The following is a 27,399-nucleotide window of genomic DNA, read 5'->3' on the forward strand; positions in this document are numbered from 1 at the left end:
TACTTTAAGACCTACCAACCTTCCACTCCCCTGAATATTTTCAAACAAGACATAATCTAAAGAAAATTGTGGATGGAAGGGTGGTTTTTAATGCTGTTGTCCCTACTAAGAACTGAATAGACATTTTGCTGTGGCACTCTGCAGACAATTTGTAAGCTGGGTCTGTCCCCCAGGCAGACGGTGCCATTTGGAATCTGTAGCTGTTAAACCATAACCAAAGTGGCAAAACTGGGATAAACAGGATCCCCTCAAACCCTAAGGACACCAAGCTGTTCTACACAGGAGCTCAGGCAGAAAGCAGCATTCTCACCAGGTAAGTGTTTAACAAAATCCATACATAAGAACTTACCACAAAGACTGCCATCTCCATTTTCTCGTTTTTGGTGGAGATGGGACCTGTTTTGCTCTGGTTCTTGACAGACATAAATTGTCATCTTGGGCCTCACATTTCTATGGATTAATCGAAACCAGCAGTAAGTTATTGAGTAGATCTGAAATAGATCTAAAAGTTCCAGGTCAGCTATCAAACAGTAAGAGATGGAATCATTCATGCCATGCATAAGTAACAAACTAAGGGATAGTCTTGATGCTGGTGACTAGACAGCCTAGGATGTCTAGCAAGAGACTCCTGGGAGGTGATGTAGAGCATCTTAATCTTTTCAACATCAGATAAGAACAAACAGTTTACAGCACTTGCTAAGCAGTTCATCATACCTGCCTCTACTGATTTAAATCCTGCTCAGCTGTAGAATTTATGAGCAGCATAGGGTAGTGTAGGCTGTGTATCTCATGAAATGATGCAAGCAATCAGCTGGCAGCAAATAAACCACTAGAGATCCACATTATGCTGCTTTGTTTTGGCAACATTTCTGAGCTGTGCTTGGATTTGAATATCATTGTGATCTCCAGTCCCTGAGAGAACCTCTCTGAAGTATTAAAAGGGAGTATAAATGCTACAACTCCAGGATTAACTTCTAGTTAACACTGAAATTATCAAGGGATCAGAAAAAAATAGAAAGGAAATAGTACAAACCTTCCTTTAATTGCATTAAAGAGCCGAATTCCATCAGCAGGCCCACAGATTTGAACAAAATCTTCTTTGGACATCTTCAGTAAGTCGGCACCTACATATTTCAAATTGATTTTTCTTCAGAAGTTAAGCAAATCCCAGATTCCAAATAGTATGTATGGGCAGCAGAAAAGGGCAGGGGTAGAGGGCATAGAGAATCCACAAAGCTAAACCACATAGATTTATACAGAGAAGTTGCAAATTCAGAGAGGTGTGCACTTTAAATCAATCACTGTGAAACAAAGCTGGAAGCTGCCAAAAGAACAATGCTGCATTGGAAAATACTCCAGCCAACTCATAAACAAGGTAAATATTTCACACTGGCCATTAAATGACCTGTTCTTCTGTAACTGTCACATTCACTGAGTTATTTCATCATGCTGCAAGTCAGAGAGAGTCTCCTCATGGTTTCAACACCTCTAACAACTGCCCCTTCCACCGTCTTACTGGTGTGTACAACTGCTGAATGGGAGGGCACAGCGAAGGTGCCAGATGCCTCTTAAATGTGCACATGGACAGGATGGGAGGCAGCAGACAGAAGATGAAATGCTGATTAGATATAAGAAAAAACATTTTCACTGTCAGAATAGGTAAATATCTGAAGAGGTTGTTTAGAGAGATTGTCGAATGTCCAGCTTTGGAGATGTTCAAAGCCAACTGCACAAGGCCCTGGACTTGCTTTGAAGTTGCACTTCATGAACTTAGGAAGGCCCTTCCATCTTAACTTATTTCCTTCCATTTTTACTTACTCTGTAGGTCTACAAATTGTTTTGACAAACGGTAACTAATCTAAGAACCAAAGAACAACCACACTGGATCAGACCAAGGATCCCATCAAACGTGGCCAGCAGCAGATGATACATGAGCTGCACTTACAGAAGAGAAAAAAACCAGAACATTTGGACTGTTTAAACTCACCCGAAAAACTTGAGAAGAGTCTACAGAATGGAGAGAACCTATTACGATGAAGCCACTGCTGGGCATCTTGAATAGAAGCAGAAGGAAGGAGATGCTACATTGCAAAAAGAATAAGAAGGTCTTGAAATGAACTGTTCACCAGTGTCCTAAAAGAGAAAAGCACCACATTAACATGATCTCAAGTACTTACATCATTGCTGGGAGGCAGGAGCTCCATTTGGTGGGTTGGAGAACTGTTGCTAAAAGAAATTATATAAAGTTGGAAGAGAAAAAAAACACATTATTTTAAATTTTACATTGCAGTGTCCATCCTCTTCCCCCTCCTCTATTTGACTCAACTTTCACAAATTACATCCAATTTGGCTTTTTTTGTCTGTTACATCCAACTTGGCTTTTTTTGTCGATCAGATCTTTAAAAAGGTGTTCAAAATTTGGAACAAGAATAAAAAAAAAAAAAAAAAGCTCTCTACCTGAGTCATTTGTTGGTCATTTGAGGTCCTCATCAAAACTAAGATAAAAACTCAGGTTTGCTGACCTCAATCAAGCTTTTCCATATGGTTGACTCACTAATGTGACATCACCTAAGCAAGAAAATTGTAACCTACAGGGTGGCTGAACTTGAGATTTCTATGAGCCAGAAATATCCTAACTAAATCTACTGTCTAGTAATAATTCTTCACAAAAAATGAATAAAAGACCTTATAATTCAACCCCAGTGTTATCTTAAACATAGTCAAGTGCCATAAATCATGCAAAACCACATTTCTAGTAAATTCCCCTAAACACAGACAGGACTCCTAAACATATCAGGGATTTTACCAAAGGAAAAAAAACTTAGCAGATCTCTCTACTAACACAAAATTTTGTAATTTCAGTGTTTGTTCTTTCTCATAGTCTGAGGGGATTAACTGAAAATTAGTGATACAGCATGGATTAATACAACATGGTAATTAAGTTGTGTAGGAAGGCAATAAGATGGCAGAGTCCTACCAAAAGAAAAAGGCCTATACCAAAGTCCTAAGGGGAAGTATGCAGAAAGGGGGACTGATAAGTACTATGGGACACCAGTTATCATCTTCAGCATTTCAGAATCACTAGAGCTGTCATGTTATGATGGCTATTTAATGAATTAAACATGTCTTCATTAGCCCTTTGTTCTGAAACAGCATCTCAAAAGCCAGGCTGTTTTGCCACAAACAGCATTTCTTTACATGCCATTCACCTAGGAATTCAGCACCCCAAACTACCTCAAGACAGAAAGTAAGGAGGAAACACCAATTCTGAAGAGGTGCTGAAAGCCTCTACACACTTGTGAGAAGATACTGGGGTTGGTGGTAGAGGGCATGGTGTATTCTCACCAAGAGTTGCCCTGAGGCCCTCTGATGCTCCCCTGCCAGGCATCACATAAACATGCACAAACAGTACTCTGCACTACAGGGAATCCCTGGATGGAAGGTCTTAAAGGCTTTTGGAAAAATACTTTCTCCTTGCCAGAAAGGGGGGAGGTCCTTAACATCATCTTACAGGCTATGAGATGCATGGACACACAAAGGCTACCATATCAAGAGGAAAGATAAAGCATGTATTTGTTACATACCCATCTCCGAGGTTGAAGCTGTTGGGAGAACTGTTGTAGCTTGGAGATGGAGCATTGTTCATTTGATAAGGCACATCTGGCCAGGGAGAGCACTGTTGGATGAAAGGCAGTGGGGAAACTTTCATAAGGATGGAAATAAAGGATTTGATTCTCTAATACCACATTCATGCTGTTGCCACGCCACTAACTTCAGCTCATCACTCCTGCTGGGAGGAAGAGACGGGCCATGGATTTTCTACACTGCTCTCCAAGTGGGCTGTCAGGGGGCCAAGATTGATTCCAGTTGTGCATTCCACATTTCTTTCTCCCATTTCACAAAGCCTGTCCCCAAATAACACTGGGCCAAAGTGTGCACAGCTGTAAGTCAGAGCAATGCCAGTAAGTCAACTCAGACTGAAGGCAGCAATGATACAGAAATACCCCTGGTCTCAATTATAAATCCCTAATTAAATCCAGGCAAGAGTGACAAAAATGCTCCTGTGGCATTGCTTCAGGTTTATACCAGCAAAAGAGCAGAATTTGAACCAGCCTGCTGAAACCTCTGGCTATTAGTCAAACAGCTCCAATCATAAATGGCTACTAAGTGGAAAAAACTTAAGATAGACAGACAGACACAAAGCTACTAAAAGCCTTCACAAATATAGGTCAGACTCCACATTCCATGACAGTAGCATAAAACCAGAGTAACCCAGCTAGAATTGGTGACTCTGTCCTGAATTTAAGCCACAGTAATCAGCAGGAGAAATCTAGCCCTGTTGAACCCCCTGCCACCAAGAGCTCAAGAAAATGCTCTGTAGAGGCCTTGTTTGCAATGATAAAAAGACAGCAAGTGTAGCTTTGGAGCTTTATCATCTCCACAAACACTAGCAAATATTTTATAATCTCCACAAGCACTGGCAAATATTTAACTCTTTGGCAACCCACATTTCCCCACGCAATATGTCAAAGTGCATCAGAGCTCGCAGGCAGCGTCTGGGATCTGCCAACTCAGTAGAATTAGGTCTGTCAATCAGAAAACATGCTGGTTGCTCCTGGCAACATGAGGAAAATGGAGTGGGAGAGATTGGATCTCAAAAATAGGAAGTTTATTTAAATTAGGAATAATTAACATCATTTTTGGAAGTCCAGCAAGCTGCTCCAAAAAAAAGAAGTACTAAATCAAATAACAAGTCATTCCCATAGGGAGACTGAGCAACACTTAAATCTCTTGAGCCCTGTTGCTGACTAATTCTACAGCCTATGCTAAGTTTATACAAACATCTTAGTAATGACAGGGAGGGGCAGAAACACATACAACTTTACACCAGCTGCATCAGAATATAAAACAAGATATTCCTAGAGTACAACGCAAAATCTTGCATGTAACAACAGCTTCATAGGCACATTCCCAGAAAAACAGATCAATAATTTAATCAGACAGCCTATTCATCTGCTCAAGTGTCCTATCTTCAGCATGAGCTTTTGCCAAGCAGTTCTGAAAAAAATAGACAACTGTATTTTCATACAACTGGCACCTGAGGACCATGACAAGTGCCCAGGAGCACAGTGGTGAAAACTGAGAAAGTTGTTGTTTTGGTTTTTTTTTTAAAGCCAGGCTTCTAAGGGTTAGTTTATACCCCAAGACAAACTTTGGCACCTTTCATAAATTTCAGCAGTGAGTCATTTTATAATTTTGTTTCACTCTCAGTTTCACTCAGATCTGAGCACACGTCTCCACACAAGACAATCTCCAGGGGCTCAGATGCTGTTTTCTTTTAAATTTATCTCCCAACATGATGTAGTATGATGTGTCTAAAACACTTTACCTCTGTGAGAATAGTTGTCTCATAGGAAGGCTGATACTTCTCCTTCTCTTGGGTGGTCTTCTTTTCCATTTTTTCCCTGTCAGTCTTCTGTTTTCTGTCAGCTCCTTTAGGCTATAAGTACAAGCACAGGCTCTCCCTTATGCCAAGCATTACAAGTTTGGAGACAGAGGCCAACAGATTAATCTGTTCACAAAAGTCTCCTTAAGATTTACAGGCATTCTACATATGAAACAAGATCAGATCTGCATTTTCTAGACAAAAGAACTAATCAAGCATCCCTGTTTCTGTACATTCACCACTGATGCCTACTGCAATTCTGAAATGGGCTGACCACAGCCCTGAGATGTGATTCCAACTACTTCAGTCCATAAGTTACACACCTCAACTGGCATGTGTAGCATCTTTCCAGAAACAGGAAAGACACTGCTCACAGGAACACAAGTGGAGCAGCACATCCCTTGAGCAAACAGGCCTATGGAGAGTTTGTTGTTAAGTAGCTATAGGTCTGCTATGCCTGGATTAGGAGCTTCAAAGATTCTTGTTCTATGAATCTTTTTCTCCTCCAGGTACCATAGAGACAAACTCTGCTCCAACAAAAACAAAAAAAAAAGGTATTTAAGATCTCCACAATAAGATTTTATTGTTCATGGAGGGTTCAAACAAAGAAACTGAAGATGCCCTAATGCCTTGATTGCCTAGGAGCATCAAAACACACCGGATACCCCAAATATGTCAGTATTTTTGTAGTGTTTGAAGTACAACAGACTAGCACAAGCCTTGGTGCAACATTTCAACTAGAATTGCTGTGTAGGTCAGTGTTTATAGCAGCATGTGCACATGAGTCCTGTTTAAGATCTTAAGCATACCCAGTTAAAAGTCTGTTCTTTTACTCCAGTATTTGCATTGCTCCTATACCACCTGAAATCTTTGCATATTCCTGTGCCTTAATCTAGTTGATGACAAAGCCAAAACTACCTCATACCTTGAACACTTTGATCTGGCAGCTTGCAGAATGCAAGTGTTCTGTGTATTCACCATTTTCATTCTGCTTAAAGGTGTCGATTTGCACCCGGAAGGGCACCCCTTTCTCTCCTCCATGCTTCCGTGGAGTAAATTCTGTGCTGATGCAATGTACCTGGCAAAACAGAAACTGTGCTCATCTCTGGAGACAGCTGGAACCTGTGCTCATCTGAATTTCAGATACTGCCTGAACATAAGGTTTTTGCTCCTCACAAAAAACTAAGAGGCAGAAGAGCTTGTATGTTTTCATTTCTGTTCCTTTCAACAAAATAATCAGAACAAGCAGTTCAGAAAGAAACAGGGCATCAGGAAAAGCATCCTTTAAGTAAATACCTCATTCAGATTAAAAACAAATCATTGATGCTCAGAATGAGAAATAGTCATGAAAGAGGAAAGCAAGGAAAACTAACAGGTTATGAACAGGTTCCTCGAAACAAAACCTATGCTTAGAAAGCAACACCAGTGTCTGAGTACTTTTTTAAAGAAAATCCTGGCAGTAGCAAGTAGTACCCCAACATTAACAAGTAGCCAGCAAATTGATTTAGCGAGTATCCTACAAATTAATTACACATGACTATCACGAGCTAGTAATTATCATTACCATCCTTCTCTCTTGCTCATGTATTGGTTATTTTTTCTCCCCAGGTCTTTAAAAGATATCTAACCACTGTATTTAGCACAGAAATATGACTTATCTCTTACCTGAATGAATGCTGAAGCCCTCTTTGATGGATCCCAGAGAAATTCAACAGTGTTCAACTGCGTCGGGCTAGCCCTGGGATCCAAGATACCAACTGACAGCGGGATATCTGTAGAAGAAAACCCCTAAAATTTTAAAAATATTAAATTGAAGAAGAGAAAGCATTTCCATACAATCAGAACATGCATGTGAAAGCGAAGCCATCAAAGACAGCTCTACTTGTGCCTATAGCGTCAGATCTCCTTCCCTCCCAAAGACATACAGGATTCTTAGGAAACCTAAACACACATGCAAACACTGCATGCACCACTCATCTCCCCAGCAGTGCAGAGGTGCCACAATGAAATAGCCTCACCTATATCGAGGATGCGGTCCCCAGGCCGACTCCACCTCCAGCCCTCGAGCTGCTGATGCTCCGTGTACTGCAGGCGGCGGTCATGGAAAACCACACGAATTATACTCTGTTAAAAAAATAATGAACAATGGCATCCAGAACCCTCTCTCAAGATTAATTTGGTTTTCCAGAGTAGAAGCAAAAGCTGATCTGTTATGCTTCTCACCTCCATTGATGAGGAGAGTAGAAGGGTCCACCCAAGAGACCCATCACCATGTGTATCAAATTCCCTAGGGACCCCTGAGAGAGAAACACACTTCCCCCTTCACAGGGCACATCTTACAGGAGTAACACAGCCCTGTACAGCTTTCTGGGATTCACTCTGGAAGCACTATAGCAATGTCCACCTAATCTTAAGTGTCATGGCATGTAAACTTCAATATTTTGCCTCAACACCCAAAAGGGCTCATATGGGGGTAATATTTAATGAGTCTGTACCATGTCCCAGCCCCAGTATATCCCATTCTGATTTGCAAATGTGGAAGCAAGCTCACCTGTTGCTGTCCCAGTGGAGCTGATATGTCCAGACACCTTGTCAGTGGGAATTAAACTTTATTCCAGCCATTAAGAGCCAGTCATTGGATTTGCCCCAGAGTAGTTAAACAAGGGTAGGTAGAGTAGGAAAGCATCTGTAACAGCAGGCTGGTCTGCAATGGTGCAGCCATGCCAATAACTGGAGAAAAAAGGCTGGAATAAGGGCAATCCCCAGGGCAGACAATCCTAAGTACTCCTAACTAAAATGTTCTTTTGTATATTCACAGTGCTATACTTACATGAGTTAATGACCCCTAACATCCCAGTTTCTCAAGCCCACACTCTTGCTGGGGACTTCTATATCAAGTGAGTGAGCAACTTTTGCCAGTGAACCTGAGAAATGTCCAAATCAAACCCTAGCTTAAAGATGCAAACAAGCCACAGTGGGAACACCTGCAAAATTGGAATCTCAATCCACATGCTACCTGAAATGGGCCAAAAGACAAATAAGGAATGGCCAAAACTTGGACAACATTTGAAATCCAAATTGGAATACTAATTTTGCAACTAGTTCCCACTTCTCAAAGGAAATCCTGAGGCAGAAAGCCAAGAATTGAAGGTTGGATCCAGAACCAGGGTCCAGACCAACGTTTTTGAATTTGAGCTGTTTTGGCAGTGGAGGAAACAACAGGAAAAAGTCCCCCAAACCAAACGATCAAGTTCTATATGTTCATCATTATGCCCATTACCAAAGTAAACTGGAGCTATACAGAATCTGCCTGGCAGGACTATGGAAACACCCGGGCCCTCCATTTGTCACATAACAACCCAGGCATGCTGCTGTGATTCAGTAGGGAGACAAGTCTGCCTCTCCACAGCTTTGACCATGTTCACCACTGAACTTTGGGATTCCCCTGAACCCAACATTCACAGTGAAACTCTGGGGTCGTGATCACAAACAGAATAAAGCCCTGCAAAGCCAAGCTGCATAGTCCCATGAAACTAGCACTCAACAACTCCATCACCCCTGCTTCCATTAAAAACAATGGCAAAGTGTTTTCCATTGTCTCAGTGGGAGCAAGGTCAGGCCCTTCATTAAAGGCTGTATGTAGTAGCAGGAAGAAAAGAAATCTATGTTTCTCCTTACCTTTACATATTTTGTGTTTAAATCTTGAAACTCTCCCAATTTCCTATTCTCAAGTAGACGGATTTCATAAGACTGACCTAGAGTTTAAGGAAACATTTCCAAGGTGTTTAATATGTTGTAGCAATGAGAGAGTCATGCTGGCATTTATGTGGCTGATAAAGCATACGTTTGATCAGGGAAAGCTTATTTTTGCTAACATAATGCATTTGCCCCAGTAATCGACAGGCACTAAAGCACAGCAGAAATCTGAGGGGAAGGTTTGCCTTTTGGCAGCTAAAAGCTCTCCATTAGGACATCAATTACAGCTGTCTCCCGAGGCTGCCATGGTTTTCTGGTCACCCTTCAGAAAGTCACCAGGTTGCTTGAGGCAGTTGTCCCCCCATGCCACATGGCTGTAACAGCACTGTCTCTGTCTGTCCCTTCTGCCAAAGCAGTTCTGCCAAACCAATGCCTGTGTGAAGAAGTGTGTGCTGGCACAACAGGTCCAGGAACAATTCTGCAGAGGATGGCAACTGGAGAAAATCTTGCCATCTTCAGGGAGCAGTCAGGCCTGCAAGGTGTTTTGGTGAACCACAAAAAAAAAATGTTTCATAAGGCTTGGAAAGTCGCTGCCAAGGGCAGTATTCCTCCAGACTTGTGTGGAGGCAGCAATGGGTATTACAGCATGTGCAAGGACCAGTTCCAGAAAGGGAATACACACTTCCACCACCCCACCACCACCCTCACATAAGGAATTTAGTCAATTCAACAGAATTCAGCTACCTAGTTTATGAAATAACATCTCTCTGAGGCTGACAGCAGACAAAGGAGACTGATGTCTCAATACCTTACACATAGAAATTACTAAGACAGTACAAAAGCTCATTGTACTATACCAAGCCTTTACAATAAGCCTGCAACCAGTATCAAGGCAGGGTAGTACCATTAGGATTAATGGAGCATATGTGTACCTTATAGCTAGCTTTTCTTGCTTATCTTTCGATTCTCCCTTTTCCTGGAAAATGCACAGGGTATGTCAAGTCAGGCACCAAGGAGGAGATCAGTTTGGTTTTTCTGGCTCAACCAGTATCTCTGCAGAACTGGCCCTGCAGAAAACTGCAAACAGATCTATCTCCCTCTAAGCAGCTTCTACCAGAAGAGATAAAAATGCTGAATTTTTGGATCTGGATTTAGAAATGGGAGACTTATGACAGCAGATGTGTCAAAGAGGCAGACTGCCTTTTGAGAATCCCACCTGCATGCGTACAGACCATATCCACAGAGCACAGAGATAATTGTGCTTATTCAGCTGGCTGGCAGATAGGAAAAAGAAAAAAAAGGAAGGACAAAAGAGGCCATATTGAAGCCCCAAATGTTTGCACAACAGCCCTACTGATGTTAGTAGGAGTTCTGCAAACAGGAAATGACCCCTTGAATCCAGCAAGTGACTGAGGGCATGGGGAGAGCAGAGAATAAACCATATGAAGTACCAAAATAACCATGAGAACATGCACCGAATCTTTACCCATCTCCTGGCACATAAGTAGAACAAAACTACAACAGTGACCTGCCTTTGAAGACTGCTAGAAAACAAAAGTGGATTTTGTAAACCACAGTCCTGAAATTGAGGTCTTCCACACTTAAACTCACAAGACTTTCCAATGTTTCCACTGATACATGTTAATATTGTTCACCTGGCAAATTTTAGAGATATTTACATCATCAATTCTGTTATATCAGCATAAAAAAGATCAAGGTCAGGTTAAAAAAATGGGTTTCTCTCAGAATCATAGAAAAGACCCTTTAGACCATCAAATCCAACCATTAACCTAGGAATGCCAGGTTCACCACTAAAACATGTCCCTGGCACCATATCTGATGTACTATGCACTTGTATGTGCTGTACGTGTTTATCTATGTTGCCCAAATTGGCTGCTCCATGGTTCACTCTGGAGATATACTTCACCAGCTATAGAGTGATACAGCTCATCATCTTGAGCCCATTCACACAGCCAAGCATCTCTTGCACTGACAGTTCATTCCCATGCAGATATGAGGCTAATTAATCATTACAGAATATTAATTTAGGTTTTGGAAGCAAGAGACAGTAAAAGACATCTGTGACTGTACTCAGGGGTAACAAGGACAGTGAAATGTAGTGGTATGAGCTGTGCTATGGAGGAAGGCAGTGGTCAAACCAGAAGCATTGTCAGCCATTCAGCAAGTATTTCAGGAATGAGAAGGTTTTTGGGACACCCTTGTGCACTGATACACGCTCGCACTTTGGTCAGCTTGATCTGCTTATCCTCAGTTACAATTAGACAAAAGAAAATAACAAGCATAAAAGCATCATCCATATTCCTTTCAAACTAGCATGAAGCACTTAACAACTCAGCAGCCATCTCTGACCCTTGCAGGGATAGGGGCAGAATTGCAGCCTGGAATGCAGTGGGCACCACACACCTCCACCCAACAGGAGTGATTCACCTCAGAAGGAGTCAGAAACAGATCCTGCAGACCAGTGAAAAAGAAACTGCAGTGTAGACAGAGTTAATATTAAACAGAAAGCCAAAGAGGAAATAACATGCTTTGATGAAAGATATATGGGTCATCTGATGGAAGCCCTGGAATGCAGTTTATGCCATGAAAAACCTCAATCAAAATGGTATTTTATGCTAACTGCTTTCCCCTTGAACTCTGAATGTTTAACTTGAGTTGCTACATGATTATCAAACACGACTGCTTCCAGCCAAGCTTCAGAAAACATGAGGGTATGTTCCCCTCTCTGTGAAACTCTGTCAGTGAGAATTTGGTCCCAATTCCTCAAAGTTCCCTTATCTATCCATCTTCTGGTAGTGGTTTTTAATTTATTCTCCTTAAAGCTTTCCAGCAAATTCATTGCTTTGTGGCTTATGGTACCCAGAATTTATTAGCATGGACAGCATTCAGATATTTGTACTTTTATAGCACATAACTGCTTGGATTATACTTTCTCCTTGGAAAATACCTTCCAAACCTTGTTTACCCTATATTTTCCACCATTGCTACCAGCAAAACTAGTGAAATGGTGAATATTACAATCTCAGCCCTGCAACTATTACTGTAGAGAAAAAAGCCTCTATAGAATGACCACTTGGATGTTGGAAAACAAAATCCCTTTGTAAAATAAAGCAAATAGCAATCTAACCTGAAGGAAGCTGAACCCCCCGGCGTCAAAGAGGGAAAAGAAGTCACACAAGGCTCTGATACACAGATCATTTATGAATCCTGCACCACTGACTCACCAGCACGAGCAGGCACACACTGACAGTTTTCTGCTAAAACTAAATCAGTAACAGATCATTCTTAGTCAGGTGTCCAAATCTGTAAAGAAACATGTCTGTAAGTGTGATTAAACAATCTGCACTTCCAGTTCCCAAGTTAGACTACAACTAGCTAAGCCCAAAACAAAGCTGAAATACAGAGTTCCCCCATACTGAGTTTTTCCATGTGTCTCAGATGGAAACACAGATTAATACAGGTCAGACTACAATTTTCCAAGTCAATATGTGGTGGTAAAGCTGGAGACAGGAGCAGAGGATACCAGTGCTGAGACTAACAGTGATTTGATTGAACAGCCCAGGTCAGGTGTAATACTGGGCACAAGCACAGGGGCACCTAAAGCACTTCTGTCACCACCTGAAACAAAGGGGACACTTTGCAAGCAATCCCCAGCACAGCTGATGCTGCAGCAGCCTCCTCCATGACTGTGTGACCTGTGCTGCCCGCCCTCACCACAATCCTTCTTCTCTACCTCAGGCAGAGAACAGGATAGTAATAATGCTCAGAAAACCACAACACATTCCTGAGGTGCAGTTTGTCTCCCAACTTCATGGAAAGCTTCAGGGGCACCAATAAAAACCCAGGCAGGTGACAATACAGTAATTTCTATTTTAAACAGACATTCTCTGGGCAGAAGGAAATTAATGTAATCTCCTCCTAGGCTAGAGTTTGAGCAACTCACTTTACAAACTAAGTAGTATGCAATAAGTAACCACCCAGGTCCAGAGAGTTCCTGGTTCATAATTCATGAAGCCAACTCCACCTATCTGAAGGAGGATTTATAGACTGCTTATTTTTTAAACTTGCATTGTCTTTGATAATTAACACACATTAAATGTGGGCATGGCCACTTAATGTGGGGCCAGTAGAATTTGAAGTCAAGCACTTACTACAGATGAAAAATAATTCAGTTCAACACAGGAATGATTTCACCTGCTCAAAAGGTACAAGTTTAACAGCTTACTGATTTTAATGGAATTTAGACAGCCACAGGAATTTTAAGCAATTTCTGAATACAAAAGATTATCACTATTTCAAGCTCAAACTTACATTTTGTTCAAATGTCATTTTACTACACAACCACAATATCCTGTTTGTTTTTCTTTGTTTTGGTGGTACATTTCAAGGGCCACTTGCACTATGCATTTTGTGGTTTTCTGCACAATACACCGATACAATACACTCATTTCCAATTAGGATGCTGATGTTCCAGACTGATATGACTCAGGCCTTACTTAATCTAACAAATCAGCCTTTCCAGAAATTAATTAAACCCTAACCTTTGAATAAGCAATATCCCCAACAAAAGTCTGTGGAAAAGGGAAAAAAAAAATACCCAAAACCCAACAGTGTCCTCTTTCTCAGAATGGATCCACATAGCACTAGACAGAACCAGCCTGGAAACTGTTTGATTATTAAGCCAAGCCAATAAAAATTCCATTTAGCAACTTTATATGGACATCCTAAAGAGCGCACAGATAAAGGCAAAGGAATGCTGACAGTCAAATGCACCATGCAGAAGGAGGGGGAGGGAAAAAAAACCCCAAGCATTTATCATACCAAACCAAAGCATATCCAGCAGGCAGGAGAATCACCTTTGAAACAGCCAAACACAACTATTCAGGGCATCAGGCACACACAAAGATTTTTCTGACAAGAAAGATTAATGAACCCTCAGGGTAAACACACAAGAGTGGCAGAGCTGGCATGTGAACTTGCATGCTTGATGACACACACCTTTTTAGCCAGTCACAAGCTGAAATAAAAATTAGCATAAGACTTGCTCAAGTGTCCCATGTGTGGACACTCTGCAGGACAAGAAGCAAAAGCAGAACCCTCAATCCCTGAACCACAAATGACAGTGAGATATTCTGCAGTTGCTTACTGTAGCCTCATTTGACAAGATGCTGTAGATGTTTATCCAGTGGATATTTTGAATTCACCAGCGACACAATAGGCCACCCTGGAAGTTCCCACTATGCTAGGAACATGGAAATCCTGCAAAGGAGGACAAGCTGTGGCCCAAGAAATGCAAAAGGAGGACTAGAGTCATTCTAACACTGCAGGCCCATCTTGCCCCACATCCCATCTTCAACACAGCAGCCAGAGATGGAGCAGGGTCAATAAAGCCAGCCTTTTCTTCCTTGCCATATCTTCTCAGTTTCTGGTATTCAGAGTCCAGATTGCATCTACATTGAGCTGCCCAGCCATGACCAATGCTCATTAACTCTTTTGTGTGGTCTCCTGAATTTGCTTGTACTGTGGCAATGAGAACCACAATTTACATATGCCTTGCTTTAGCACTGACAGTCTGGGCCTTCACCTGCCTCCTGCCTCTCCCCTTGCACAAAGCCCCCTTAGCTCCACCATGTTTTGGTACTGAGGATTCCTGCTCTGCTTGCCCCTACCATCAGGGCAGCAGTGCTACAGGAACACAGCACAGCAATTCAACTCCCAATTCTACCACCACACCACAGAGCTTCACCCTCATCATGCCCCTTTTATGTTTTTCCTCCTTTTACAATGTGCCCCCAACTCAAGGGGGGTTTTCTTGTCTCCTTTTTCTACTTCCCTACCTCTTTCTTGTGGGAAAGCCAAAGAGCTGCCTGGGAGCCAAGTTTGCTGCAGGAAAATTTCACTGCTCATTTACTATATGAACATTTTTCAGAGTCCTACTCTCCACAGACTTTTGAAGATGGTCTATTTTACAGTGGTGACACTTCATAGCTAACAGGCACTAACAGAAACACTCCTCATTGACAATGGTTTCCACTCAAGAGAGGGAGGTGCATTTAAATCCCCAAAGTCTCACTTTGAATCAAGGACACAAGACAAGCCAGTGGACACAAAAATTCTTCTAGTTGCTAACTTCACTGTGTGCACTTGGGTTTCTTCTGCATAGACTTCCACTTGATCTCACCCAAGTTAAACCATGTTATAAACTTTGATTTTTCATACAAATTAATCAGTGAAAAAATTGAGGACTTCCAATGGAAAGCTGAAAAAATACCTACCCTGTGAAAATAATTTCTTCCTGTATTTCCACTTCTTTAGCATGTATTGAAACACCCAGGATTATCTTAGTCACATCTGTCCAGCTCAGAAAACCTCAACCCTCTCTGTGTAAGTAAAAAATACAGGCTTTTTCTGGTTTCAACCTGTTTTAAGTCAATTTGGACAACAGGTTTTATAGCTTTGAAGGAGTAGCTTTGTGTGTAATATTTACTTGAGTTTCAGATAACTAAAATGAATGGTCCTGGGTGAGGGTGCTGACGAGGGATGCAGAAGAGCTGAGTATGACTCCTGACCTAGCAGCTCCCTTAGATGCCCCCAGGTTAAGTCCCTTCCTCCACATTTCTGCAATAGGAAACTGGGGGAAGCCAGTCCCACTCCCACCCGTAGCTGCTCAATCAGGCTGCCACCACAGGGCAGGGAAGGAGATGGGATCAAAGCTGACTGTACCTTCCACACCAGTCCCAAACGTGGCACCAAGCTGGGACAGGAGGAATTTCACTGCTTGCTGTCTAGTTTCAGGGACATATAATAAATGCTTCATAGGAAGCAAATAGGAGGAAAAAAAGGGTGGGTTTTTCCCTACCTCTTAAGGAAAAAAAGTATATTCACTTGTAAAAATGTATATTATTCCTACAAAAACAGTTAATCAGGTCAAACCTACAGTATTTTTCAAGCTTCTTACTGCTATCTAAAATGTGATCTTTTAGGGCACGAATTAGAGGAGGCTAATTGGAAAACTTCTACATCACCTCACAATGACAAGTAACATTCACACTAACAGCAAATCCTGTAAAATCACAGGCAAAAAACTCTGTCATAATTAAAGGAATCTCAAATAGATATGGATAATGAGGTAAAGTAAAAAAAATCATGTGGAATATCAGGCAAAAATCTTCCCAGTATTTTCATACTTCTTACTACACTCTGAGGAACTTCTGAGCACTCCCTTTTTTCACAGATATTGAAGATTTATGGGGGAACAAAATGCAGTCTAGGGGCTTCCAGTAGGATTTGTGCACAGGCTACAATCCAGCAAGCTCACAATCCCGTTTGAATTTCATCCAGATGTTAGCAACAGAAGAAAGGATTACAAAAAGAATAGAAAACAGCCTCTTGGTTAAAAGACAACTGAGATTCTAGCTTCCTCGGGACAACAGAAGTCAGATGCTCTACTTACACAGAGGTGCCCTGTCATCTGAAGCAAGATTCATGGTGAGCTTTGGGATGGTGTGGTTTGGAGACAGGGTTGTTTATCCTGGGCTGCCAAGTGAAGACAGAGCTGCCAAACATATGGGGAAATTGCTTCTAGCACAATTAATGGCTTCAGCTGAGACACCAGAACCTACTCAGAGCTGTCTTCAAAGTCAGGCAGGAGACAAATTCCTTCTCCAAAGATGAAGTGCACCACAAGAACCAAAAACACCAAAAGCCACTTTCAGAAATGGGAAAGACAAATTAGCATTGTTAGCCATTTCATTTTTTAAGCCATCCAAACCCAAGAACAGAGTGGAAAGGGGTCAAGGAGCAGTATGGCATCCCATAACGATTAGGGAAAAAGGATGCATGGGTGGGTGGGCAGGAACCAGGAGCACCTGGTACTCACAGTCCCAATGGCACAAAGCCACTGTTGTGCCTGTGATCTCAGGCAAGGGTGGAATGTTTGTCCACATGGGAGAAGCCACCAGCAGCAGAGCTCCTACACATGTCCAGAGCCTGGTCAGTGGTGGCAGTCACTGTTAAGAAAAGAGGTAGTCCTAGCACGGGACAAAGCAAAAATATCCCCATAAACAGAGCTATAATTAAACCAGAAGCACACCCAGCCAGAGCTGGTCACTCAGCTTTCTCTACACTTCATTTAGGCAAATAAAGAACCATTCCAGGAAAAGTATAAACATCCAGGCAGTTGTGACCCCATAAAAACTCAATTACGTCGGAGTTAACGTCAATATAAAACAGCTTTTTTCATTTACTGTAAAGCTCAGTGTTTAAAACTGGGCTCTCTTACTGTAGATTAGGCAACCAATTTGAGCTTTAGACTTAAGGGAGGCAAAGGTTCTCTTCTGCCTCCTGCTGTAAGCAATTTCATCTCCCACCCAAACAATTAGGCATCTACTCCAAAGCATCCTCTTGCCCAGTGCTTTCTGCACCTTTCTTTGGAGAAGCAACCAGAGCACATCTGCAGTCGAGCTGAGGCAGGACAACACCTAACAGATTTTAATGCAGCACCATTTAAAATGTGCCAGTTTATGCACACATATCTTGAACCTGGATATATGCCTTGGCACCGTGGGGGTGAAATTTGGGCTTTTGCTGAGGTGTGACCCAGACTCAAGTCCATCATTAGGTTTATGAGGCATCACTTGCTAATGCCCCTCTACAGCAACACTCCCAAAATCACAAGTTCTCTCAGATATTAGTGGTTTTCCCTCATGGCCTGGGTTTGTCTTCTGAACCATGTAGGACTGGCACTAAGGCTGACTCCTGGAAGACACCATAAAGCAGGGGTGTCCAGCCTTCCAAACCCTAGCCAGCTGTACACTAAAGTCTTTGCAGAGCCAAGAACCACAAGCCACACACTGCAGATCGGGAGAGCTGAACGGAGCCCAAGGAAACTTCACAGGCAGATGACGGCAAGTTACTCTGAAGTACCACTGGGACTCTGGGCTGGATCTCTCACACAGCTCTCAGTGACCCTCTGCCACCAAACTTAGCCTCCCTCCATCTGAAGTAATTACCATCTGAAGTTCTGAGCCAGCCCAACACTGGTCATGAAACAAAATCATGACTTGAACAGCTCACAGTCCACATGTGGTTCTGGCACTACAAGCTGATTCCCCTGGGCAATGACTTTCAGGTTTTTGTGATTTTTGACATTTTGTTTTTTACAATAATGACTTTATTCCTCAAATTTATTAGCCTTCAGATCTACTGTACACAGTGCTTGTTTCCTCCACATTCCTTCTGCTGCAATGTCTGGAACCACCTTTCATTGCATCCAATTCTGTCCATGATTGAAACTGGTTTCAACCAGCCTTGGTCAAACCACACCCCATATGGCCATGGAATATGCACTGCATCAAGCCATCTTGCTGAAGCAGTGGTTTGTAATATGGTTGCTGGTTGATTGTTTGCTTGAAAATCCCTATCCACAAGAGACACTGAAATAGTGCTAAAAGGCAGGCTAGTTCCAGAAACGTTAGGATGTTTGTGCTGCAGACTTCTGGACAACTTAGTTCTGTTGACAGATGTGATCCCTGACCAAAGGAGAAATGCCAACAGCAGCTTCCAGTGCAAGGACAGCACCTTTACCAGTCTCATGGACTGAAGGTGGAGTGGTATTGAGACACCACACTAATAAGCCTGTACTTTGTCCCATCAGATGAGTAATCCTCCTGAGATCCAGTAAAGACCTCTTAATGAAGGAACTGCCCTAAGGATCAACAAACTAATACTGAGTTCAATTTGGCTCCAGTCTCCCAAGGAATGTGGGAAGGCAGGAGAGGAAAGAGATTGGGACTGACAAGTGTAATGAGTCAGTCTTTGGAAACCAAGCTACAGATCTGACTCTAGTTACCTCATTTACAGGCTGGTTCTAGAGTTGTGGCCAGAGAGCACTCATGGTTTCAAACTGGAGCAGACAAACTTGGGACTCTGCCACTGCTGAATGTCCCCAAGTCAACTTAACAGCTAAGTTCACTCCGTTATGCTCCCTCACAAATCCTTCCCCTGCCCCTTTGTGCAAATACTGGTCTCTGGTTTCCAGCTCCAGAGTCCTCTCAGCCTCCATCCTTGGGGAGAGTCCAGACCAAAGACCTCTTCCTCCTCAACACCACTGACCATCCCTCTAGGTCTATCCTGCAAGAAGCAAGGCTCAAGAGAAGCCATTATGCTTCCCAAGTCTGGAGCCCTCTCCCACCTGCACACAAACACAGCCACTGGACAGTCCTCCTTCCTAGCCCATATGAAGTCTTTTCAGATCCCACATGGAACTCGCCACTGATTCCTCTTCCATCTCTGCTACTCAACATGGCCTTCAGTTTGCTACCCAGTATTTCCAGCTTTCCACAGCCCATAGGTCAGGTCTGACAGAGCTTTCTTCCATGCACTTCTGCATATGGACATTCCTGAGCTGGTCCACTCACCACCACTGGAACCTGTCACATGTGGAGAATGTGTTCCAGGGCAGGAAGCAGAGCTGCTTCACAGTGACAAAAGCTCATAACTGAGTGATAAAAAGCTAAAGCTGAGAAGGAGCATTTGAACAGCAAGAATCACCTAGCAAGCAGAAAAACTCAAAGCCCTTACTCACATTTTGAGAAAGCAACCACACTGGATGTGAATTGCTTTGTTGGTGCTGCTGGGACAGCCACTGTCTTTGTACCTACCTTACTACAAGCCAGCCATGACTGACACACAGGCAGGGCAGAGGGACATTCATTAATGAAGTTACCCATTTGCTAAAGTAATCCATCACAACACTCAAGAAGGGAAATTTTATGTAACAGTGCTTGGCCAATCCATGATAAACACAGAAGGAGGTTAAGGGGCAAGAGGTGTCCCTTTGCTTACAGCCAGCACAAGCTGATAAGGCACAAGTAATGGTCTTAAATTGCTTCATGAGATGTGGCACTGTAGCTGGGTCACAGTGCTTTGTAGTCAGCCAGTTCCTCTCCCATGCCACAAGCATTGGTTCCAGAAACCTCAGCTGCCTCGAGGTCCCCTTCACAGACCTCATCAAGCTCATAGAACACAACTCTACTAAGGGGATTCATTTTCTGACAGAGCCTTTTAATCCTCATCCCTTTTCAACCCATGGCAATGTTCTCACCAATAGCCCACTAAAAGAAACCAGACAGCCCAGCTTCCCCAGTCGGCCCCTCTGCACAGCTCCTGCCAGCCTCATCCCTGCTCTGCTCCTCCAGGCCTGCCCAGATTCATGCTCTTCTGTATTCTGCAAAGACATCCCACCTTGAGGGATGAAAAATAGATGATGTCCAAGAAATTACAACAAAGCAGGAAGCACTGTCAAGATGTAACAGTGGACAACTCCTTGCAATAGTAAGCAGGACAAAGCACAACATGGTCTATATAAAAGGCAGTAACTGTCTCACTTTACAAAGGAAAACGTGGATTGCTCCAGCCAGGCAGTTTTTAACAAACTCATGGTATTGCATTAAGAGCTGTCTAACTTTTTCCCTGCCAAGGTAAAAAAGTAGGCACTGCTTCAAGTATGCTAAAATATTTGGCTGTCAACAGATTTTCATTTTAAAAAACCTTTTATTCCAATAGGAAGAATTGTGTTTCATAGGAAGACTGATCTCAATCTCACAATTGATATGCCCCATTATAACCTCCTGGGATCAGCTGTGTTTAGATAGATAAACTGAGATGACACAGTCACATATTCCAAGCATCTTTTGATCCTGAGAGATAGAACAGTGCCAGCTTAGATGACAGGAAATACCTTGTTCCTTGGGTAGAGCCTGATCTTTCTGTGGGGGTTCTATGGGTCTACCAGCTGTCAACACAGATCCAGCAGCCAGCTGCGCCTGAGGTCAGAGCCCAAGGGAGGTCAGGGCTCCAATTTCTGCCAGCATTAAGAGACATCTATCCAGGGAGGCACCCAAGTGAGCATCCTACTCAGGGCATGAAGCTTACAGATGAGGCAGTATCCTGAGGCAGGAGGGGATCTCAGTGAAAGGGCAGACAGCCTTCAGCTTGTTGTTAGACCCTTTTTTACAGCCTGACAGAAACTGGGCAAAAATATGTTTCAGCATAATCTGTGCATGGAGAGGTCTGATCCCCTCAAGACCCACGCACAGGAGGTGCTGCAAAGTGACAGCCAAACACCAACCACAGATGTGTCGCTGCCAAAGGAGGGAAAAGGAAAGAACACAGAGAAACAAAGTGTTTATCCAGGAGTATGAACCAGTCTGTGAGGTCAGCTATACAGGGCCTTGCTGCACTGAACCCTGGCAACTTGTCAAGTTAGGCACTGAGCAGAGCCACCAGCCAGCCTGCTGGAGAGATGTCACTGCCCAGACCTCAGAGCAGCCCTTGGATACCTGCTAAACCATTCCCTGGCTATACCCTCCAGCAGTGCCACGGGACTTGCAGTGGGGTAAGAGCCCTCCCCAGTCCAATGTGCTTCATCAATCTGGCCTTGTGAGATAAAGGCAGGAGGCTGCAGCTTAAGGTGTCTGAGATCAAGCCAGTGCTTTGCCACAGGGAACTGTGCATGCTGTAACACTGCCTTAAGTCAACAGTTAAATCAGTGGTATTTCATTATTTTAAAATAGTTGATAATCTGGTATATAAATGTGGAAAATTAAATATTTCTCCTTTCCTCCACCCCCTCCCCACTTCTACCCCTCTTTTCCCATCCCGCTGCCCTCCCGCTAAGGCAAAGTATGGGATCACATCTCATGAACTGTTCCCAGGAAATATCCTCTCCTTCAGTGTACTGCAGACCCTACCTTGGTTGAGGTAGGTCAGAGTCTCTTCGTGCAGTTTCACGGCGGGGGAGGTGGCTGTGCAGAGGACGTACTGAAAGGGCGGCAGCTTGGCATCATTCTCAGGAGACAGCTGCGGCTCTTCCTGCTTGAAGATGGGCAGCGCGAGCACATCTCTGCAATGCACAAGTTATACACAGTCAGAAAGAGTTTATGGGCTATCCCAGCCTCAATCTGCATCTGCTTCTCACCATCTGAGATAACAGGATGGTCTCTGGAGAAACACCAGGTTAAAATGGCTAAAAGAGGAAGAATTTGGCCTGTTTAATGTAAGCAGGCAACTTCTGCATCTAAGATATCAGCACTGCTCACAAAAGAACAGCAGAACAGAGTATGCCTAAGAACTAATGCAAGGTTTCAAGAAATAAATCAGATTCACTTTTCAGTTAAGCAGTCTTCTGGATGAGGAAAAAAAAATCAAAAATAGATCCTTCATCCTTGTGGATGTATTTGATTAAGAGTTCTCAGGTTCTCAGATGAAAGACTTTCAGAAAAAAAAAACCAAGAAAGGGCACTTTAACAGCCAAAAGTCAGATCGGTAAAATGTCTTCAAGTAGCAGCCATGGGTGGGAAGCAGACAAAGCTCTGGTGTACAAAGGAGATACTCAGGTAAATGATGGCATGAATGGCTGGATTAATTTATTCATAATATGTCCCTGCATTCTAGTAAACCTGATCCCAAGGAAGCATACAGCTCTTAAGTCAGCACCTGGCTACCTTTGTAAATGCACACACAGGTGTGTGGGAGCAGCTTCACTAGGACCTGCACACAGCCCCAGCTCCCACTTCTTTACAAAATGCTGATAGTGACCTGCCTGCTGATTTAGTCCCAGGCTGATCCCAACCCACACTAATCCCCAAGCAGAACTGGTATTAGCAAGGCTGAGAGCTCAACAAATGATGAGTTGATTAGTACAAAATGAGATGTCAGGAATAAGCATCCTTATCTCAGCCTGTCTGATACTGAAGAGCCACATTAGCCTTCCTATGCCACTAACGCTGCTGATCACTGTGTCCATCTACTTAAAACATTAATACCCTTCCAAATTAGGAGGATTATACCGAACACGGTGACAATTCAGAACAAGCGATTCTTTTTCTCCTCTATTTCTTCCAGATGTGTGAAGACTCGAGATTCACTTTACACAGGCTGTAGCTCTGCTCCTTTTGACAACCCCATACACAAAATGCTCTAAGAAAAACCATCCAGCACGTACAGGCACGCAACGTGAAAGGCCATTAAGAATTTTTTCCTTGCCTGTTCAGTTAATGATCCACTTAGAACACTCACAACCTTGAAGGCTACCCAGGTCATCAGTGAAACAGTGCAGCAGTTTAGAGTAAACTGCTCAAGTGCCTGGTTCAAACACAGGTACTCCTGTTTAATAGAAAACAATGCCAGAGAGCAAACTGTGCCATTTCAGATGCAGACAGAAGACATTTCTGTTTCCATTCTCTTTTGCAACCCCACGCCCCCAGTATTATCAGCCACTCGAAGGCATCCAGCCCCATTTGCTTCCTGGCATTACTGACATAATCACAGCTCTTGCCTAACTGCTGCCACAGAGAGGCTTTTTTTTTTTCCTTAGTGATGATTTACTACAGCAATGAAGTGACAGAAATGCCTGCAGTAGATTTCTGAAATAGATAGCATTGCTCCACACACATGCAGGATCTGATACTGCTCCGGAGTCATCTCACCCAGCCCGGAGTCATCTCACTCGGCCCGGATGCCAACATTTGCTCCTGAGGATGCCAACATTTGCTCCTGACCCTCTCTGCACAATGCTCTCTGAATGCCTGTGGCTTTACAGATGAGAACAGGTCAAAAACTCCAGCGCCCGAGAACTTCTGTACTCCGGCAGAAACCGCGCACAAAATCTGGCCTGGGTTTAACAGTTAGGGGTGAGGAATTTTTACATACACTCACCTGAAAGAGTTGAGAAATTCAGGCAAGGGGAAGTCAAAATTTAAATACCGTATTTCACATCAGGTTCTCTGCACCCCTACACCTGCCAGCACAGTTGTCTGATCACCGAATTCTGCAAGCATGGAGGAATCCATGACTTGGTTTCTGGAAAGCTTCACCGTATTTAAGCTCTAACAAAGCCACATAAGTTAATCACATTTTTATTCCTAGAGCATTTAAACTAATGGCCTGTGGTGTAAACTGCTTTGGGCAAGACCTTCTTAAGCATTCGACCTTATTATAAGTGTTTGGAACTTAGAATGAGGTCAAAAGAATTTTTAAGTTGTAAGTATATAAGCCATCACAACACTTATTTAACTCTTCACTCAAGAGCTGCAAATCAAGTTTAGGGAAAAACAGGCTTTTACAACAGTTCCTATCCTAAAAAAAAGAAATATTGAACTCCTTAAAACTTTCCCAATTTTCACCGTTATCCTAAAGATTTACAGTTCTGCACTTAAATAACAATTAGTTTGCATCCCTGGAAGGAGAGAAAGTTAATTGAGAGTTCAGTCAGCTGACAGAACAGAGGGTAGAACATGTACTGCGTTTTCATTAAAAATGAATGAAAATTTATAAGAATTTTTCTGTAGCATCATCTTGCTCCTGCTACAAATACCACTGAAGTACAGCAGAACTTACACTGATGTCTCAAATACACAGAAAGCTCTTGATCTCTGCAAAATGTAACTTATGCAAACTCTTCTTACAGCAACTTCAAATATTGTACTATTTCAGTTTCTTGTAATCACTACAAGGCGGTATAGAAAGCCCTCAGAACGGCATTGCTCAGCAGAAAAATGCCCCTGCTAGAAATGCATGTCTTGACACATTCTCATGGAAAGTGAATTGGCCAGAATTAGCCATCTCTACAAAAAAAACAAGGGTTTTGTTCAGCCAACCTCCTCTGAAACACCTGAGGGCATTGTTGCCATAATAGTGGCTACAGGGATTTTAATCCCAGCTCAAACCCGCCACTTGAACAGAGACAGGTACTCACTCAAGCTGAAGTTTGTTCCTAAAACACCCACAGGTCACCTCCATCCCAACAAAAGCCTTCCTGACAGAACAGATATCCTTTATCCCCCAGCTAGCACCAAGCCAGCAAAAATAAGCTAGTATGTTTTCTGGCCCATTAAACAGAACTTAAATTGTGGAGTAAAGCCTGACCCAGACCTGATCATCTTCTAGCACTCCTGCTACAAATCCATGGAGTTAAATGCAGCAGCCCGACCACCGTAAACACTCTCTAAAGGAGAATAAGCTGATGCTCCTCTGCCAGTACCATTTTCACTGTTCTAAACTAATCAGATTTGCAAGTGCAAAGCAAGAGAGAACAAGACTTTTGCCACATACATGTTGTGAAACTGAGTTATTGACATAGAGGGAGGAGATGAAGAATCTTGTACGAAGAAACGGAAAAGCTGCCAGAAGGCAAGAATCTCCCAAAATTGTATTATTGGATAATGGGAAATTATTATTTAGTCCAAAATAAAATTCCTTTGCAAGTACACTGATAGGCAGCAGAAATAGTCAAGATAGCGTGTCTCCTTGAAAGAGAAGCATTATCTGCAATCTAAGTGCTTCCCCAGACAAACTCAGTGCTCTCTCAAGAGTGGTTATTTGGGGGTACATTCGAAAGTCAGGGTTCTTGGGCCACAGCCAGGTTCTTCACTGCCACAATTCAGCAAAATCCCACTCCAGCAATCGCCACCAGCTGACGGCTGAGCTTTACATCTTCAGAAGGCAAATCACTCACAAGCACCCAGCAAAAAGGGAACTCCCAAAGTTGCCTGCTTTGACATCGTTTGGAGGGAGGAAACACGGGTTTGTGCTACACATGTCACAGACTATTGTTTAGCAGCCCTTGTACTTAAATTAGGCACATTTAATTGAACGCAACTGTGCAGAGGCAGGAAAAAGCTGGTTTAGGCAAGTTCAGAAAGTGAAATTCTGCGCTTATCACACATCGTCCTAAAACGCAGAGAAAGAAATCCCATCCCCAGAAAACTGGGTGCCTTCTCAATTTGCCAGCAGGCGTTTTCCTCAGACCTCTAACAGCGCTCCGCCGCCGCACCTCCTCCCTCGGAGCTGCGCTACCCCAGCCCGGAGAAGAGGGAACCCGGCACAAACACGAAAGCAACGCTGCAGGGAGCTGCCTAACCAGGCGCTAAAAAAATAAAGAAGGGAAAAGAGAAAGCAAAAAAGGAAAGCGGTCCCTCAGGCAGAGGGAGCGGCGCGGCGGGGCACCGGGAGGGAAGGCGGCGGGCGGGCGGCCGCGGGACGGGGGCACCCGACCGAACACGCACCCGTGCCAGGGCTGCCGCCGCCCGGGACTCACCGCAGGTAGCTGCCGGTCGAGTGCTGGTTGTAATGCTCCGGCTGCGTGTGCCAAAACAGCATCTTGGGGGCGGCCGGCGGCGGTCCCTGCGCTGCGGAGCGGCGGCCGCGCCGCGCTGCCCTGCCCTGCCCACCCCACGGGTGCCCGGCACGGCTGCCGCCAACTGGAGCCGCGGCCCCGCCGCCTCCCGGCGCTTTTATGGCCCAGCCGCGGCGGGCGCGGGTTGGCCGGGCCGGGGCGCCGCAGCCCGGCGAGCCCTCCCCCGGCCCGCCCCAGCGCCAGCCCCGGCCCCCGGCGGGCACGGGCCGCGCAGCCCCGGGGCGGAGCGCCGGCCCCGAGGGACTGGCCTGGCGCAGGGCGAGGTGTGAGGGTCCTGGGGACCTGGGGAGGCACGGACATGGCAACTCCCGGGCGATCCCCGCCGTGCTGGGGCTGCCGCCTGGGATCTGGGCTGTGATTTAAACCGGGCCGCTCCATCCTACACCGGGTGTGAAACTCCTGCTCAGGCTCCTCGGAAGTCCCTGTTTTCTTTAAATGAACGACAGCTGATGGCTTTAGGCCCGTGCTGTCTCTTACACTGCCCTGTGCCTCAGGTTAATGCGACCTTTGTGTCAGGGGGTGTTTTCCAACTGAGAGAGCGAGAGGCAAAGTTTGCCTGAGGAGGTGGATGAAGAAGAGAACAGTGTCAGAGACTGAACTCACACCTATCTATCCCATTGGAAGCCCTCCTGTCCTTTCTATCTCAACTCCCCCACACAGTACAGAGAAATCTGTACTGTCTTTTCCATGTCAAATTGCAGATCCCGATCCTCAGCCACAAAACTGCCCACAGGTTTCATTTTCCTAACCCCCTGCTCTCAGGGCACCTTCATGTCCTACCAGTTCTTCTCTGGTCTGATAGTTTGGACAGGATGGAACAAAAGAGGAGAGGGACTCCCTGTTTAGTCATTTCATACTGTCTGTCCACCAGCAGAAATAGGAACAGATCCTTAGTTACTCTGAGTCACTAAACTAAATCTTTCAGTGAGTTTTTCAGGAGAGGGCTTCCTATCCCTGAGGTTCCTGGTCAAATTTCAGCTGAGAAAAAGGCACTTCACTCAGGGTACTTGTCAGCACTGGCTGTCAGATTTCACTGTTG

General features: G+C 43.9%; 1 protein-coding gene across 1 annotated transcript in view; it reads right to left on the reverse strand.

The window, feature by feature from the left end:
- The window catches only part of TFCP2L1 (transcription factor CP2 like 1), a 35,690-nt gene extending 9,198 nt beyond the window's left edge, over positions 1 to 26,492 (reverse strand). The window contains exons 1-12 of the mRNA XM_071435251.1: positions 26,262 to 26,492; positions 21,916 to 22,067; positions 9,125 to 9,201; positions 7,465 to 7,570; positions 7,112 to 7,218; positions 6,372 to 6,524; positions 5,390 to 5,500; positions 3,585 to 3,676; positions 2,178 to 2,226; positions 1,988 to 2,081; positions 1,034 to 1,124; positions 350 to 450 (exon numbers count right to left, since the gene is read on the reverse strand). Coding sequence (XP_071291352.1) covers positions 350 to 450; positions 1,034 to 1,124; positions 1,988 to 2,081; positions 2,178 to 2,226; positions 3,585 to 3,676; positions 5,390 to 5,500; positions 6,372 to 6,524; positions 7,112 to 7,218; positions 7,465 to 7,570; positions 9,125 to 9,201; positions 21,916 to 22,067; positions 26,262 to 26,323 — 1,195 coding nt within the window. The 5' untranslated portion in view covers positions 26,324 to 26,492. The remainder of the gene's footprint in view (positions 1 to 349; positions 451 to 1,033; positions 1,125 to 1,987; positions 2,082 to 2,177; positions 2,227 to 3,584; positions 3,677 to 5,389; positions 5,501 to 6,371; positions 6,525 to 7,111; positions 7,219 to 7,464; positions 7,571 to 9,124; positions 9,202 to 21,915; positions 22,068 to 26,261) is intronic.
- Positions 26,493 to 27,399: the final 907 nt, after the last annotated feature.

This window comes from Agelaius tricolor, unplaced genomic scaffold (genome assembly GCF_023055355.1).
Source record: "Agelaius tricolor isolate 1412-34295 unplaced genomic scaffold, bAgeTri1.0.p SCAF_10, whole genome shotgun sequence".
Taxonomy (NCBI): Eukaryota; Metazoa; Chordata; class Aves; order Passeriformes; family Icteridae; genus Agelaius; species Agelaius tricolor.